Source organism: Amblyomma maculatum, chromosome 7, assembly GCF_055883805.1.
Source record: "Amblyomma maculatum isolate TAMU_Amacu chromosome 7, ASM5588380v1, whole genome shotgun sequence".
NCBI lineage: Eukaryota > Metazoa > Arthropoda > Arachnida > Ixodida > Ixodidae > Amblyomma > Amblyomma maculatum.
In genome coordinates, this window is record NC_139350.1 from 92,005,511 (window position 1) to 92,019,971 (window position 14,461).

Below are 14,461 nucleotides of genomic sequence, written 5' to 3' on the forward strand. Positions count from 1 at the left end.
CCCGAGAATTTGAAAAAAAAAAAAATGCGTTAAGGCTCGCTCACTCACATGCAAGCGACTGAGCGATCTCAGCGACGAGCGGCAGCGACAGAGCGAAAATTTTCTAACTTGTTGGAACTGCGTCCCTCTCGCCGCTCCAGCCACCGCGGCAGCTCAAAACAAGGTTTCTGTGTCGCTGCGGCGGCAGAAATCGCGAGCATTTTCGCTTGCATGTCGATAAAGCGCATCAGTCTGTTTCGGTCGTCTCATCCACAGCTCATTGGCAGCGTGCCAACATGTTGCGCAGCGATAACGTCAGGGCGCGTTGATCTTGACAGCTCCTGCGGTGGCGGGGATCGAACTTGGCAGAGTGCCCGTGATGGCTCGATTGCACAAGCATGGTTTGATTTATCACGCCGCTCTTGGGGCGGGCGTCATGATCGCAGCAGCTGATCGCAGCAGCTGATCGCGTGCTTTCGCCGATTCATACATGCAAGGATAAACGATAAAAAAAAAAACATCCCTGCAAAAAAAAACAAACAAAAAAAACACTTGCTGCTTCTTAACGTCCGCAGCCGCCATATCTTACGCTACGCCGCGCGTACAGCACAACGATAAAAAAGGATGACTCGCAAAAAAAAAAAAAAGAGAGAGAGAGAGAGAGCTGCCACTTCATCCGCAGGCGCCATAGTCACGTCCGCCGCCGCACGCAGAGGGTTTGCAACACACGCAGGAGAAAGCGTCCGACGTCTGTTTGAAAACGGGCTGAGCTTGCTTGGCGCATGCGTTGCGCGTGCTGAAGGAGAGAGATAGATAGCTCAGCAAAATGATTGGCACACCCACGCACATGGCTTGCAAACGTCATGTGTTGGCGCGCGGGAAACTGCAGATGCGCGCGCCTTTGGGGAATGGGAGCGGCGCTGCCCAGACCAGCCGTCGCCGAACTGTCCCCTCTCATTCCTTCCGTGCGTGGCTTGAAAACGTCACGCGGCAAACGGCCAAGGGTGATGCGATCGTCTTTAGGGAAGGCACACTTTCCAGTGCGTGGTGCGGAGTTCGATATATCGAACTACTGGTGAAATTGAGTTCGATATATGACGCGGCTTTCCTATACTTTTACATGGGATCTTCAAGGGGATATTTCGTGAGTTCGATATAACCAAAATTCGATATATCCGGGTTCGATATAACCGGGTTCGATATAACTGGGTTCGACTGTATATGTTTAGGGTTAGTTAGTCCACTTGTGTGCAGTGCACAGTGGAATGTTAGCGGTATTGTGTGCTTGAAATCATCGTGCTATGACAGCCCAAAAATGGGTACTTACACAAGTTTTTGCGATCTTGTACTTCTCAATTTCTGTGATTTATGACATTGAGAAAGGGCTAAAAAGCAGATCTGAAACTAGGAACAGGGTTCCGCTCATCATTGTGCAACACAACCTTCTGCTGCGTGCACTCTTTCGCTGTTTTGGTCCAAAAACTAAGAGGAAAACCTAAACAAGCATACGTTGACGTGACAGCATACCATGCGACATTAGAGGAGCAGGCACAATTCTTGAGCGAAGCGGTATACCTTTTGACTTGTTGTTATATGCGCGTGCTAGTCAAACTTAATTATTTTCAGCTCGTAAAGCATATCTGCAAAACTATGTTTAGTTTGGCCATGTCCAGTGCACGAAAGCATGCGCCGTCGCAACCGCTGCTTCAGTCCCATCATTGCAAAACCCAACGTGATTCAAATGCGCTTCACTACCCGCAGCAAAAAACAGCTTCCCATCCGCCGCCGTCTCGTCTCTCCCGCAGCCACGTGCCCGACTGTCGATTGCCTAAACTTGCGTCATTCTAGTGCTTGTCCAGCAAACGACTCGTGACTGCTTCAACGTAAATATGCATCATTCAGTATTTACTGTGCGAGCCCTAAGCTCTCTCTTGCAGGGATGCGCCGATTCGCGGATTATGACAGTGCTCCCAGTATGTTTGCTTACATTTATTTCGTAATGACTGGATGTATACTGCTCGTTTGCACGGGATAAAATGCAAGCTGAGCTAGCAGCACTAAAACTATCCACTTCTGTTCGCACCAGCTGCAACTTTATTTGTTCACAAACTACAACTATGCTGCAAGAAGCGCCCTGGATGCTACGTCCCCTGCCTGCGCTGGGTACCAACAACCGGTACCGGCAGCCCGCCTGCGCTCGCCAGACAGGGTCACGTCGCCGCTTCCTGTTCAATGTGTACGCGCTTTGTGATGCAAGCAGTCGTCGCTTTGGGGTCACTACTGCCAGAACTAGACTCGATGGCCACATGCAACCACTAAAACTTGTGAATGTGCGCTCCGTAATCGCCAAAACTCTAGACCTGAACCCCACGTACTCGTGCTAGGCCTACTCGTCGCGAATGGGCCGGCAGTTCGGCGCCACTAACATTTCTGGCCTAGGTCATTGCTGATGAGAAGGGGGAACATGTAGCTGCTTGTTTTCTTTTTTCTAACATGGTTACGCTACTGACAAGCGCAGCTGTTCAGGCCGTTGTCATTGGATGTCAAGCTCTCTCTGCCTCCGATCCGACCAATAGATTGGATGGCCGTCCGCTGATGAGTTCCATCGGAGTCACGGGGCCGAAAACCTCACACTACGGTGGTAGGAAACCGTTGGTCGTGCTGGCGTCATTGCCGGTGTATAATGACAGATCAATGCATTAATAAGCTAAGGACCCTAATAATTTAACAGTGTAGCCCACTGACTGTGACCGTGCCTTATGCTGAAGAAAAGGTGCCTTACCCTATATTGCTTTTGTGCATAACATCTTTATCAAACACTTCTGCAAGAGGGACGACCACTGTGTCAGTCGTCCACAAACGAAAGAGACGTGTCCTTTGATATTGCAGCCTGCATTGCAGACGATGCTCCGCCGCGTATTCTCTTGTGACGTCACACCAGCAGGATTTGAAAATAGTGGTTGTTCTCGATGGGAGGAGCTTACAGATTCCAATTTTTATCGCAATTGTTTTTGTAATATGCAGCACGCGCTAGGCACTGAAACTTTGCAAGTAGAATCGTAGACCTGTATTTTATTCACAGAAGTATAAAACGGCAATACATGGGACGACCCTGTCATTGCCCCTTTAAAAATTTAATGTCGCAAGTGGCTGTAAACTGGTGTCAAATGCCCCCTTCAGACTAGAAGACAAGCAATATTATATTTGCAATTATAATCACCCGTCTCTGAGTTCCATCACACAGTGGTAACCATCCTTTGGTTTTTTGGCTGATTATACCTTTGGGCTGATTATACCTGATTATACCTTAGTGTAGCAGGAACGATCAGCTTTGAAGCATGGCTAGCGCAGTAGACCATTTGCTGCTTCATAAGGGTCTTTCCATGCCGAACGTACCACAGTTTACGCTCAGCCTATATGTTGTGTTGTGTTGCATTATAGTTTAAACCATTTTGTAAGATAGTACACATTATACAGAAGTAGTGAAACGTGATTTTGCTCGCCATTGTCGCGTGAGAGTATTAGAATAAACTGCAAAAGCGGTGTTATTTTTGGGGAAAATGATGAAATAAAACAGCTCAACAACTTTGCACTAAAGATCTGATTGCTATGTGAATAAAAACCACATTCATTATCTGCTTATTCATTATCTGCACATGCACATTCATTATCTGTGCACAAAGCACAAAAATAGAATATTTGATTTTGTGTCATTTTTTAGTGAGACCAACTTTTGTGCTCCTCTAAGGAATTCGAAGAAGTGTCAGATGGCCAGGAATTTTTTTCGCCGTAGTTATTGAAGGTAATTACTTTAGCCAGTTTAATGAAGAGCCACAAATATTATTGAGAAGATTGGAGGGGATTGAGCACAAATTCTGGTATGCTTGGCATCAAATGACCCATATTGCTGGCGGACTGCTCCTTTGAGTTTGGTCGACCTTCAAAATCTTTAGAGGAAATATCTATAATGAAACATAATACGGATTGTTAAAGGTCTCTGTAATAACATTTGCACTCATTATTATCTTTCTAGCTGTTCTGATATTGAACCTTGTGTTCTCTCGTCATTTTTGTTCCAAGATCAGAAAATGGGGAGGCTTGATGTCCTCAGCCATTGAAGAGTTGGATAGACAAAAAAGGGGGTGAAGTTGGAGTGAGATAGTTTAATCCTACTGACCCAAAATTGCTTCATAGTTTTTGCTAGCCTGGTGTAACAGATGTGATTGAGTGAGCAAATTTGTAATCCATTATAAAGGCATTTTTAAGCTGGGATTTGGGATGGAAACTAGGGCAGAATGGTTGAACTGTAGCTGACTCAGCCATTGCTTGAAAATACTTGCATCACACTTGTCTTGTAGTCCAGTCCATTGTGGCATCTCTGACGGAAAAAGTGCTGTGTTCAACCTGTAGCATAGAGAAAGAGATTGGTAAAGAGCGGACACTCCCATAGGACCCAGCGGCCCATTTGACTGTAACGCACCAAGCGGCAGGTGGCAGCTACTTCCAGTCTTGGTGAAAGGCGCGCATTTTGAATGCTAGCATGTGCTGCGCCCTGCCCTGCCTTTTTGACGCATCATTTTAGTTTTATATGGTCTGCTAGTATTTGTATTTATTTTCAGCATGCATAACAACATGATAAATAGATTACCAGTGCTCTAAACTGGGCATCAATGCAGCTGCACCACAGCCTTTGCAAAACAGTATTGCAGAAAAAATGCCAAGTGCTTTGTGAAATGAGCATTTATACTGCTGCATATGAAACACATTAAGAGATGCAACTAATGTAGACGGAGACATTGACAAAAAGTTGGCACACATTAGGCGATGAGCACAGTACAGAAAAATAAAAATACACAAGGTGAGAAACAACACTTAGGTAAAGACAAAAATTATGGCAGATGCTCTGTAACAAAACAGGCGTTATACATAAAGTACACAATCGCAGTCGCGGCTACCTTAGCAAGAGTAACTTGTATTGTTCAAGACAGACACGAGTACTGATGCTTGGAGGAAGGCCACACCGTTCACTCGTTGCATTTGCCAGGCTTCGGCTGTAGTCAATGAGTTCATGCAGTGCTATTTGAAAAGGAATGAACATGACGCAGAAGGTTGCAACGAACTGTAAGGCTACTGCACCACGCACACATCTCTGCATGTGGGTGCATACTGAAGCTTGGTGAACAGCAGTTACGGTCCAGAACAGGAAAGCTGTCATTCGTAAAATTGCTACGGAAGCTACTCTTGCAACCTTCAGGTCAACAAATGCAGGCTAACCGAACCTATCTGAAAATGCATTTCTACAATGAGTGAAGTAACAGCCAAAAACTAACAATGTTCCTCAAAAGCACTGAACAGCTGAAGCAATGAAGCTTGCAGTGCTATAAAACATTTCTCACTTTAGCGTTATTCCATTAAATGCAATGCGACACCACGCAAAACTAGCTATTTGTGAAACCGCACGAGGCGTGGCCAACGCAGCCTGGCCTCACCGCGGCTGGCAGGCACGCCATGTTGGCTTGCCCTCACACATGACTTTGTGAGGCACAGACCGCTGTGCTAAGCTAAACTGCCTGAAATGCTGCGCAGTTTGACAAGAATGAAATATTTCTCACCTTACCGTTGCCTTGCTAAATGCTTCACTAAGCAGCCCCGGCCGCACCGGCCGGCGAACACACCATGTTGGCGCGACAGCGTGCCTTGGTGTCTTCACATGCCACTTTGCCCAGCGTACTGAGCTGAACTGTTTGAAATGCAAGCCAGTTTTTCAGGAACACAACATATTGTCACGTAGTGGTGACGAGGTCGACGACACAAATGAAGGGGTCGATAATTGCACTAAAGAAACTGTTTATTCGGGCTGACTTGCGCCCGCAAAAGAACTAAGCAACTCGGCGGCGGCGATAGAAACAAACGTGCTCGTCGATCGTCGAACAAAGAATGCTCGTCACACTCGGCAACGCTCAATTTAAAGGCTGCACAGAACAATCTAGATAACGTCGCAAACAGCTACCAGCACGGGCTGGAACATTGTGGAAAGACACCCAAGTGGCCGGAACCTTCGAGACAGATCTCGGTGCATCTTGTGCTACAACAAAACTGATAAAGGTGTGACTCGCGGCATCGAGCATTAACAAACAAAGATTACGGAACTGATACGCGGTCCAGAATCAGAGTGATAAGCCTGTATGCCGGCGGCTGTTAAAAAACAACAAATACTGTTTTGAAGGTTTCGCGGCAATATTACACCTCGCCATAGTTGGAAACTGCCGCAGAGTCACGAACTGTGTCTGAACAGCCGGCTGGCCACAAGGCGTACGCACCGCGCCGTTTCACGAGCTACAATATTTAATTGGCACCGGCCGGCGTGGTCAGCCTAATCTGCTTGAAATGCGGCATTGTTGAGCAAAAAGCATTGCTCACCTTGGCATCGTTCTAAACCGAAGTTGTTCCTCGTAGAAGCCCAAGAGAGAAAAATATGCGGCCTGTGCCCCACAGACGAGGCACGCGCACACAGCCAGCCCCTTCAACAGCTATCTCTCGTCTACTCCGGCGGGGTGCCGCTGTGCGCGTCCGCACTGGTGGCGTCATCTATTGATCTCAGGCAGTGCAACAAATTGCGCATCATTTCCTAGGGCCAGTTTTCGCGGAGTGTCCTCTCTTTACCAATCTCTCTATGCCTGTAGTGAAACAGTGTCATGTATAATAAGGGAGTAATTACTCATAGACATCCACCCAAGCGCAGCCATACCATGTCATTGAGTAATTACTTCCTTATTAGAAATCTACTCGACCTTGAGGGATTCTTCTAAATATTTACCAGTGTCATGCGGTTGTGTGCAGGTCACAAAGCAGTTCACCTCAACAAATGCAGCACGGTGAAGCAATGGAGCCTGGCTCTTCAGAGAACTAGTTTCATTTAATTTTTTTACTATAAGCTGTATTAAATGCTTTTTGTTCAGGTAATTTTGATGTTTGTTCTTTTTTTGCACCTGTTATGGTTTGGGGGCTTTTATTGCATTTATTTTTTGTTTTGCTACAGGTACAAGTACTGTGATATGCTCATCTTATGCAATACACATTGTAAAAAGCATCCATCTCATTTTATTTTACTCTTTATATTGTTGACGCTCATTCCTTTAATTGCAGATAGCATGAATCTATTTTATGGAAATAAAATTGTCCTTGCATCAAAATACATTTGACTTTTTGAGCAATGATGCTTGAGCATCATGGCTTAGAATGACTGTCACACCGCCCACACGAGAGGAACTGTCTCGTCTCTCAATGCTATAAGAGTGGCACTGTAATCTTGGTCACTTACCTCTTCGTGAAGCCATGTTTCAGTAACTAGTCATACAAAGGTCATGATATAACAGTAAAACTTTCATATTTGGCAGTCTTGCTCAGTATACTCACTATACTTCTTGTAATAACGTTCAGCAGATGCAGATAGTGCGGTGCAGAGTTAGGGCTTTCTCTTGCATTCTCTGGTGAAGGAGACGTCCACAAACTATTTACTCGAGTATTGCCAAAGTCGTAATATTGCTCTCAGTGTCCCATTGAGCATACTGATTAATTGAGTGAGCATTCTGTGGTTCCACATACTGTGCTGCTAAAGCTTGTGAAAGTGACTATCTCATTAAAGGTCAAATTTATGAAACTGTTTACATGCAAGAACCACCGATTGGTAGTGCTTTCACTGTCATGGCTTTGCATGTATTTTGTTAGTAAGTGGTCACCTGCCTGTCGTGCACTGCGCTTACATGTGCACAGGACTGCGAAATCAGCTGCTTACTAGCCAACATGAGCAACCATTTTCAGAGTAGAGCTTTTGTTGGGTGGAGCACATGGTAGGAGGCCATAAATCCTGCAGCAAAGTCTCTGCAACAAATTCGTTGCGAATAAATAATGCTTGAAACATTACTTGGAGAATCCTACCACTGTGGCAGAGCGTCTGCAATTCGGCTGCTGACCCCTAGGTCACATGTTCCATCACATCAATGGTAGCCATGTTCGAACTGGAACAGCTGGTGCATATTCAAGGTTGATTTTGGCACTCGTGAAACTATGTTTCAGTGCAGATTGGGTTTGAATTATGATTCAGCATTTCAAGGACACAATGGAGAGGCTTTGACACTCAATTGGCTGTTGATCGCAAGGTTTAGAGATCGAAACCCTGCCGCGACGGCGTTTCGATGGAGGAGAAGTTATAAACGGCCGTGCTGTCCCAGGCAAGCAGGCATTGGCTCCTATCGGGCTTTTCAACCAGAAAATTGTCAGTTGTGCGACGTTGCTGTGCACTGCAGCAGGGGCACAGGTTGCATGCCCTGGCTTCACCAGGGCTTAAAGTGAAGGGGTCTCGCGTGTCCGAGATCCCCCCCCCCCCTCCCAAATATATATAGGAGGGGTCCGAGACACCCCTGAGCTTGAATTGAAGCACAAGGACTGTAAGAATACAAAGCAGGCAACCATTTTTTTGTTCTTGTCAGTGGTGTAATTGGAAGATTTCTTCTCTAGCGTTTCGACAGTTTCACAGTGAGTATTATCAAGAACCAGTAACAAGCCTCCGAAAACCAGAGATGGAGAAAAGTAATGATTTCTCCCCTTTGTAGAAAACGATTTGCAAAGTGGGCAACCAGCCGCTTTCCCTCTTTATTTCCCTTTCCATCAGTGCTCGAATCACTACAGACCCCCCTCCTGTGGAGCCAGACTTTAAGTACTGGGCTTCACAAAACAGATTATTGGTAGAAGCAACAAGCAGATTACAAGAGAGATTCTGGAGGCAAGAGCCATCAAACAGAAAAAGGACGTGTGCGTCAGGGCATCTTCAATAATGCTCAGTGAAAAAGAACTTGTAAGTAGCATAGGTTCACTCAAAACGCTTAGTATGTTATATCTTTTCTTGTATCTTAGTTTTTGGTTTGATATCGGGTGGTTTTTAAGGCTAACTGCACGATGTAATCCTGCTCATTCATACTTTACATTTTGACAACGGAAGCCCATATACAGCTCAACCTGGCTTTTTCATTTGTCTTCATCGATTGTTTAGCGGTGAGACGTGTTTGCTCATGGTGTATACTTCACTTGTGTTTTGGATTTTTGTGATTTCTTGTTTATTGTTACTTTTTTTTTTGTCAATGCTCTGTTAGGAGAGAAAACTGAAACATGTGTATAGGACGTTTTGACTTCAGCTGAGTCACATGTTACGAAAATGTGCATGAATGCTCCCGTTTTCCAATAAACCTTAGTTAAAAGTCTGTGTTGTGTTCATCGCCCTACCTCTGACCACGTCTATGTCAATCTCAGACATCATTCCAATAGTAACATGCACAAGTACTGATACAGCCACAAATTTATTACAATGAATAAGACTTTGCTGCCAACCATGATGAACTTGAGTTTCTGCAACATCTAATGTCAAAGTGAAAGTGATCGCTCCTTTTGCTTATATGCTTTGCTTAGCAGGAGGTTATTAAGTTTGTTTACAGCTCAAGGCAGAATGTTAGTTTAAATATGCGCCGGGGTAGCGCAGTGGTTACGGCGCTTGACTACTGTTCCCAAGGACGTGGGATCGAATCCCGGCCTCGGCGGCAGCTTTTCCATAGAGGCGAAAAGTAAGGCACCCGTGGGCTGTACGATGTCAGTGCACGTTAAAGAACCCCAGGTGGTCGAAATTACCGGAGTCCTCCACTACGACGTCTCTCGTAGTCAGAGTTGCTTTGGGATGTCAAACCCCACAAACCAAACCAAACCTTAGTTTAAATAGTTTAGTTACACAAACAAAAAACACAGAAAAGAAATTATAAACAAGTTTCTTCTCTGTTGAAGCACTGTACAGAGGAAGAAAGTAATATTTACAAATGTGGAAGTAGGCTCAAGCATTTTGGAGTAGCTCAGGGAGCAGTAATAAAGTAACTTCGGAGCAGCTTTGAAGCAATAAATCTAGAGTTTTGGAGAAATCACATGTCTTGGAGAATGTTTCTAGACTCTCTTTTAATAATAGAATTTTAGCTTCCTCACTTGACCCTTTGACTGCCAAATATTCCTGGAAAAAAAAAAAAAAAAAAGCACCCCCAGTGTCAAAATATTTCAAACGCTATGCGTTTAGCGCACTACCCGTACTGGAGTTTCTGGTGATTTCAAGAGACCCCATTAAAACATAGCTTTTGTTTTAGTACTGCCCTATTTTTTTTTTGACCGATATAATGCAGCAATCAGTATAGGGGAATCAAGCATAGGAATTTCAAACATGGAGAGCTTCCACAGTTGTATGTGAATAGCGTAAAGTGACCCATACACTGTGCTAGTTAATTTTGTTTGAGTGGGGTTTTCTCGCATGCACTGCAGCTTCGGCAATTGGATATGTCTTTCTGTTACTAGCCGACTCAGGCCCTCAACAAGCATTAGTAGAGGTTTTTGACCAGTCTTGGCTACATACATTTTCGGGTATTATGCATGCAAAAGGAATACAGCAGTGCTAAAAATCAACTCATATACATCATGCAGTTGCATTTTGAAATCAAATATGCCTGAGAGATAATATTTATATTAATTTTTTTTGTGATCCTCCTAATGTTTTCATTGATTGACAGTATGATAACCATGATACAGTTCCTTGGCATCGTATACCTCCTACAGTTTTCAGAAAAAAAAAAAAAAAACGGCTAGCACACATGTAAACAAAATCAGTTGAGCTACCTGTCAAGAGCATTTAACTAGCGAAGATTGTGCATACTTCTAAGGTTTCGAAGCACTGATAAGTAAATGTAGATCTTCTGAAACAATAGCACAACAGCTGTTAGAATCGCATGTCACAATTTTAGCTGAGAAACTAAAAAGCGGTGTACCGGCCTGTGCTTTCACACAGCTGCAGTACACCGCAAGGCAAGAAACCTTAGCTGTTCCGACTCTCTCGGGCAGTGCAGCATAAACAGATAAAGCTTTGTAAAGTCCGCAAAAAAAGTGCACTATGTCTTCCTGGTATTTGCATGCTTTCAGCTCTCTGCCGTCGCAGCTACAAGCTACAACTTGCGCGACAGCCCCCTCCTACGTATCACTAAACTGCGGCTGCCGCCACTCTAAATATCCGGCTTCTGCTAGCGAAATACCTCCAAAGAATGCTTACTCTAGTATATTTTAGAGATATATGTAGCGACTGCGTGATAACATCAACGAAAAACGAACTTTCGCTAAATGAATGATGCATGCTAAACTTCAGCGTGAACAGACGACACACGTTGTAATGGTTGCACTTGCAATGATTTCGCACCCATTTTCTTCAAATACGAAACGTTAAATAGGGTCATAGCATGTGTTCAGATCATTATGACCTTTTCTACGACTTCATTCGCGCTTATTAAACACGTGAAGAGTCGAATTTAAGCTTGTCGATGCAGAGTTTCAAGCACAGCGCAGCAGACGCGCGTCTCGCCGATCTACCCGGAAGTCGGAATTACCCAGCATGGTTTGCGGCTCGTTCAGATTGATGGAGATGGTGGCCCACACCGGTTTAACTTCACAAAGCTTAAAGCGTGGCCATAAAGAGAAAAAAAAAAGAAAAGCACACAAAACAATAGTTTACGGCGTTGCGGCGCGTCACAGGGATGTTGCTCCCTGCTATAGTGTTCTAGAATTGAGAAGTGTGCCGTCTGCCGCCGGCGAGCTGGTCGTTTCAGCGATGACAGGAGAGAGGGCGCTGTGTGCCGGAGGAGCGCAGTGAGCGCGGAGCAGACAGCTGGGTGAACCGTCACCGCTAGTTCAATCGGACTCCGAAAGCGTAATAAATTGTGTCGCTTTAGCTCCCACACGCCTGTCGAAATGTATTAAAAAGGTTATGTTCATGAACAAAACAACTAGTTCCCTATAAAATAAGCGGCCGTCGTCAGGGAACGGCAATACAAATACAGGCAATGTAAGATACAGATTGCCGACGAACTGACAAGCAACGGCAAGATATATTTCCTGAACGTATTGGGTGCTTTATTTCTCGAACACTAGCGGGAAGTTCAATGACGAATGTCTAACGTATTTCTATGATCATGTAAATTTTTAATATTGGATGCACCGGTTTATGCGGGCTAGACTGAAGTCTTCCATCGACGCTCGCACGTACTGAAAACGCAGTGAATGGTGTTTTAGGCTAGGCTAGCGTACCTTTTGCGCCACATGTAAATAGAGGTTTGCGAAGATTGCTTGAAGACAGAAATTATGCCAGCGCTTACTGATGACTTTATTTAAATTTGGGCGAATGCATATGAACTGGCAGTCCTACTCAAAACGAAATGAATGAATGAGAGCACATAGCAATGAACGAAACCACATAATGGACGACGTGAAAAAAAAAAAAAAAATCGCGACTTAGTGCAAGAATATGGTACAAACGTATAAAACTGTACAGAACTATATGAGAATATTAATGAACTGTACTAGGCCGTGAATAGATTAAGCTGCTAAATTTGAAAACACACAAGAGAAAGGCAGAATGATTAAAATCCTCAAACACGATTACTTGCACCTCTTCAGCTTTAGGTACTTTACCTGCTCTGCTTTAGAGGTCTGCTTTTGGTTTAGCGACTTGGCATAAAAACACAATCGCATGAGGACGTAGAACTTCACTATGTTAAGTGTCATTTATTTGTCATGAGTAGGGCAACCAAACTTGGAAACCTCTGCGCATTGCAAAAACAAAGCAAATTCACGCATGATATTTGCGTTAATCTTTCTTGAACTAAAAAAAAAAAAACCGTGAAAGACTCTTCCAGCGTGTGCACGAGCTTTGCAAGCTCCGAGGACGGATAAAGAAGACCTCCGTGGTCGAAGGTTGAGATAAATTGATTTTCTTCTTTTTGTGCCGCGCGTACGATTTGCTTGAAATGAGATAAGCGGAGCAAGTACTGCATTTTGACTTCTTCATGAACTTTCTAGCGACATATCCTGCAATATAAGCTATGAGACGGCTAGAACTGTGCCTAGTGACGTATCTGTGGTCATCTGAAGGAAGGGAATTCAAAGTAGCTTCGACGTCCTCGAGCCTTCCCTCGTCAACCAAACGGTCAAGCTCATCAATAGGATTTGAAAGAAGCTGGCTAGGTTTCTCACTTGTATGGCTAATTCCAAGTAAGGCATTTACAATTCCAGCATTACAATTTCCTGTCTTTGAGGGCTCCGCAAAGTTGTAAAATGCCGGGGCATTAACTGTCACTAAAAATTGAGCCGGCGGGGGATGATCGTTGCAGCCATTAAATTGCCTCACGATGCCGAAGAGGTTTTCTAGTTTGTCTTGGCTTAGTCTCGATGTGATAATGTATGTAAAACCGCATTTTGCAGATAAGTAGTCAACGAGGTCGACTGTGGACTGCAAAGTTACCCGAAGGCCTTCCGTGGTGCTGTTGCTTAGGAAACCATGCTTTGAGTCAACCATGCCTTGAGTGTATTTCGAGAAGGGAAGGGTTCGAATAGTGAAGGCAGCAGAAAGAGCACGCAATGAGCAAAAAGAAAGAACGAAAGGAAGGAAAAGAGCATTCAGTAAAAGAGGGGGGGGGGGGGGGGGGAGTCATACGAGACGGACGGAACTGTTACTGTGCTCTCTGTAAACATGTGTTTTCCTGCTTGACCAATCATCTCTGTTCGCTCAACAACGCGCCATAGTACAACAGCCAGAGAAGCAACGCGATGCAACAAAATTCACGCAGGAAACGAGCCGCAGAAGCAGACGCCCCAAGCGTTTCCTCTGCGGCGCGCGCGCTTGTGATGCGCTCCTACGGCTGACAGCGCCACCTACGCTTTTCATCGCTCTGGCGACCACGTCGCTCCCATTGCCGCGCGCCGAAGACGGCACACTTCCCAATTCTAGAACACTATATCCCTGCTGCTACGATATAAACGAAGTGGCCAGACCAGCTAGGGCTGAGGTGCTGTGACGGTTGGTTGAGGTGGCGTTGAGGCACAAATCAACCCGCCGTCAGCCGACGCTATTTGGCGGTACCGACAAGGTGCCGGCGGCTTGGTTTCTTGGCTCTTGGTCGTCTTGCCGAGCGCACCTCTGGGCGGCTGGGCTACAAGCACTACAAGTTGCAGACTTTCGCCGAGCAGGCATCAAAACATGGCAGCGCCAAAGCCGGAGTGTGGCGAGAGCAGCACCGGGAATACCGGCGTCGCAGGGATGAATTCGTCGATCAGTGAAATTGAAACGTTGGTAGGTCGTGCGGCTGCTATCCGGGAAAAGTTGAACAATACCTACCGACAGATTGTGCCCCTTGACCAGCAAATTCGCAATCTGAAACGTCTGTACGAACGTGCCGAGAACAACAACATGTGCCCCTTCCGCTACAACATCCGCATGAAGATTTCAATTGCAAGTGGCATAAAGATGATGTACTGCCACTACGCCAGCACCAAATTGGCTGAGCTCGAGCGCATCATGACGCAAATAGAAGAAGCGCGATCAACAATTAGTGACACTTCGGACGGCGATAGGGTGTAG

The 14,461-nt window shown here is 45.2% G+C and overlaps 1 protein-coding gene across 4 annotated transcripts in view; it reads left to right on the forward strand.

Annotated features, from left to right (window-relative positions):
• Positions 1 to 7,178, forward strand: part of LOC146183955 (abasic site processing protein HMCES-like) — a 61,904-nt gene extending 54,726 nt beyond the window's left edge. The window contains exon 8 of one of the 4 annotated variants that reach the window (XM_084609260.1): positions 6,820 to 7,178. In XM_084609260.1, coding sequence (XP_084465386.1) covers positions 6,820 to 6,889 — 70 coding nt within the window. In that variant the 3' untranslated portion in view covers positions 6,890 to 7,178. The remainder of the gene's footprint in view (positions 1 to 6,819) is intronic. The other 3 variants (XM_084609259.1, XM_084609262.1, XM_084609261.1) reach the window with 3 other exon arrangements.
• Positions 7,179 to 14,461: the final 7,283 nt, after the last annotated feature.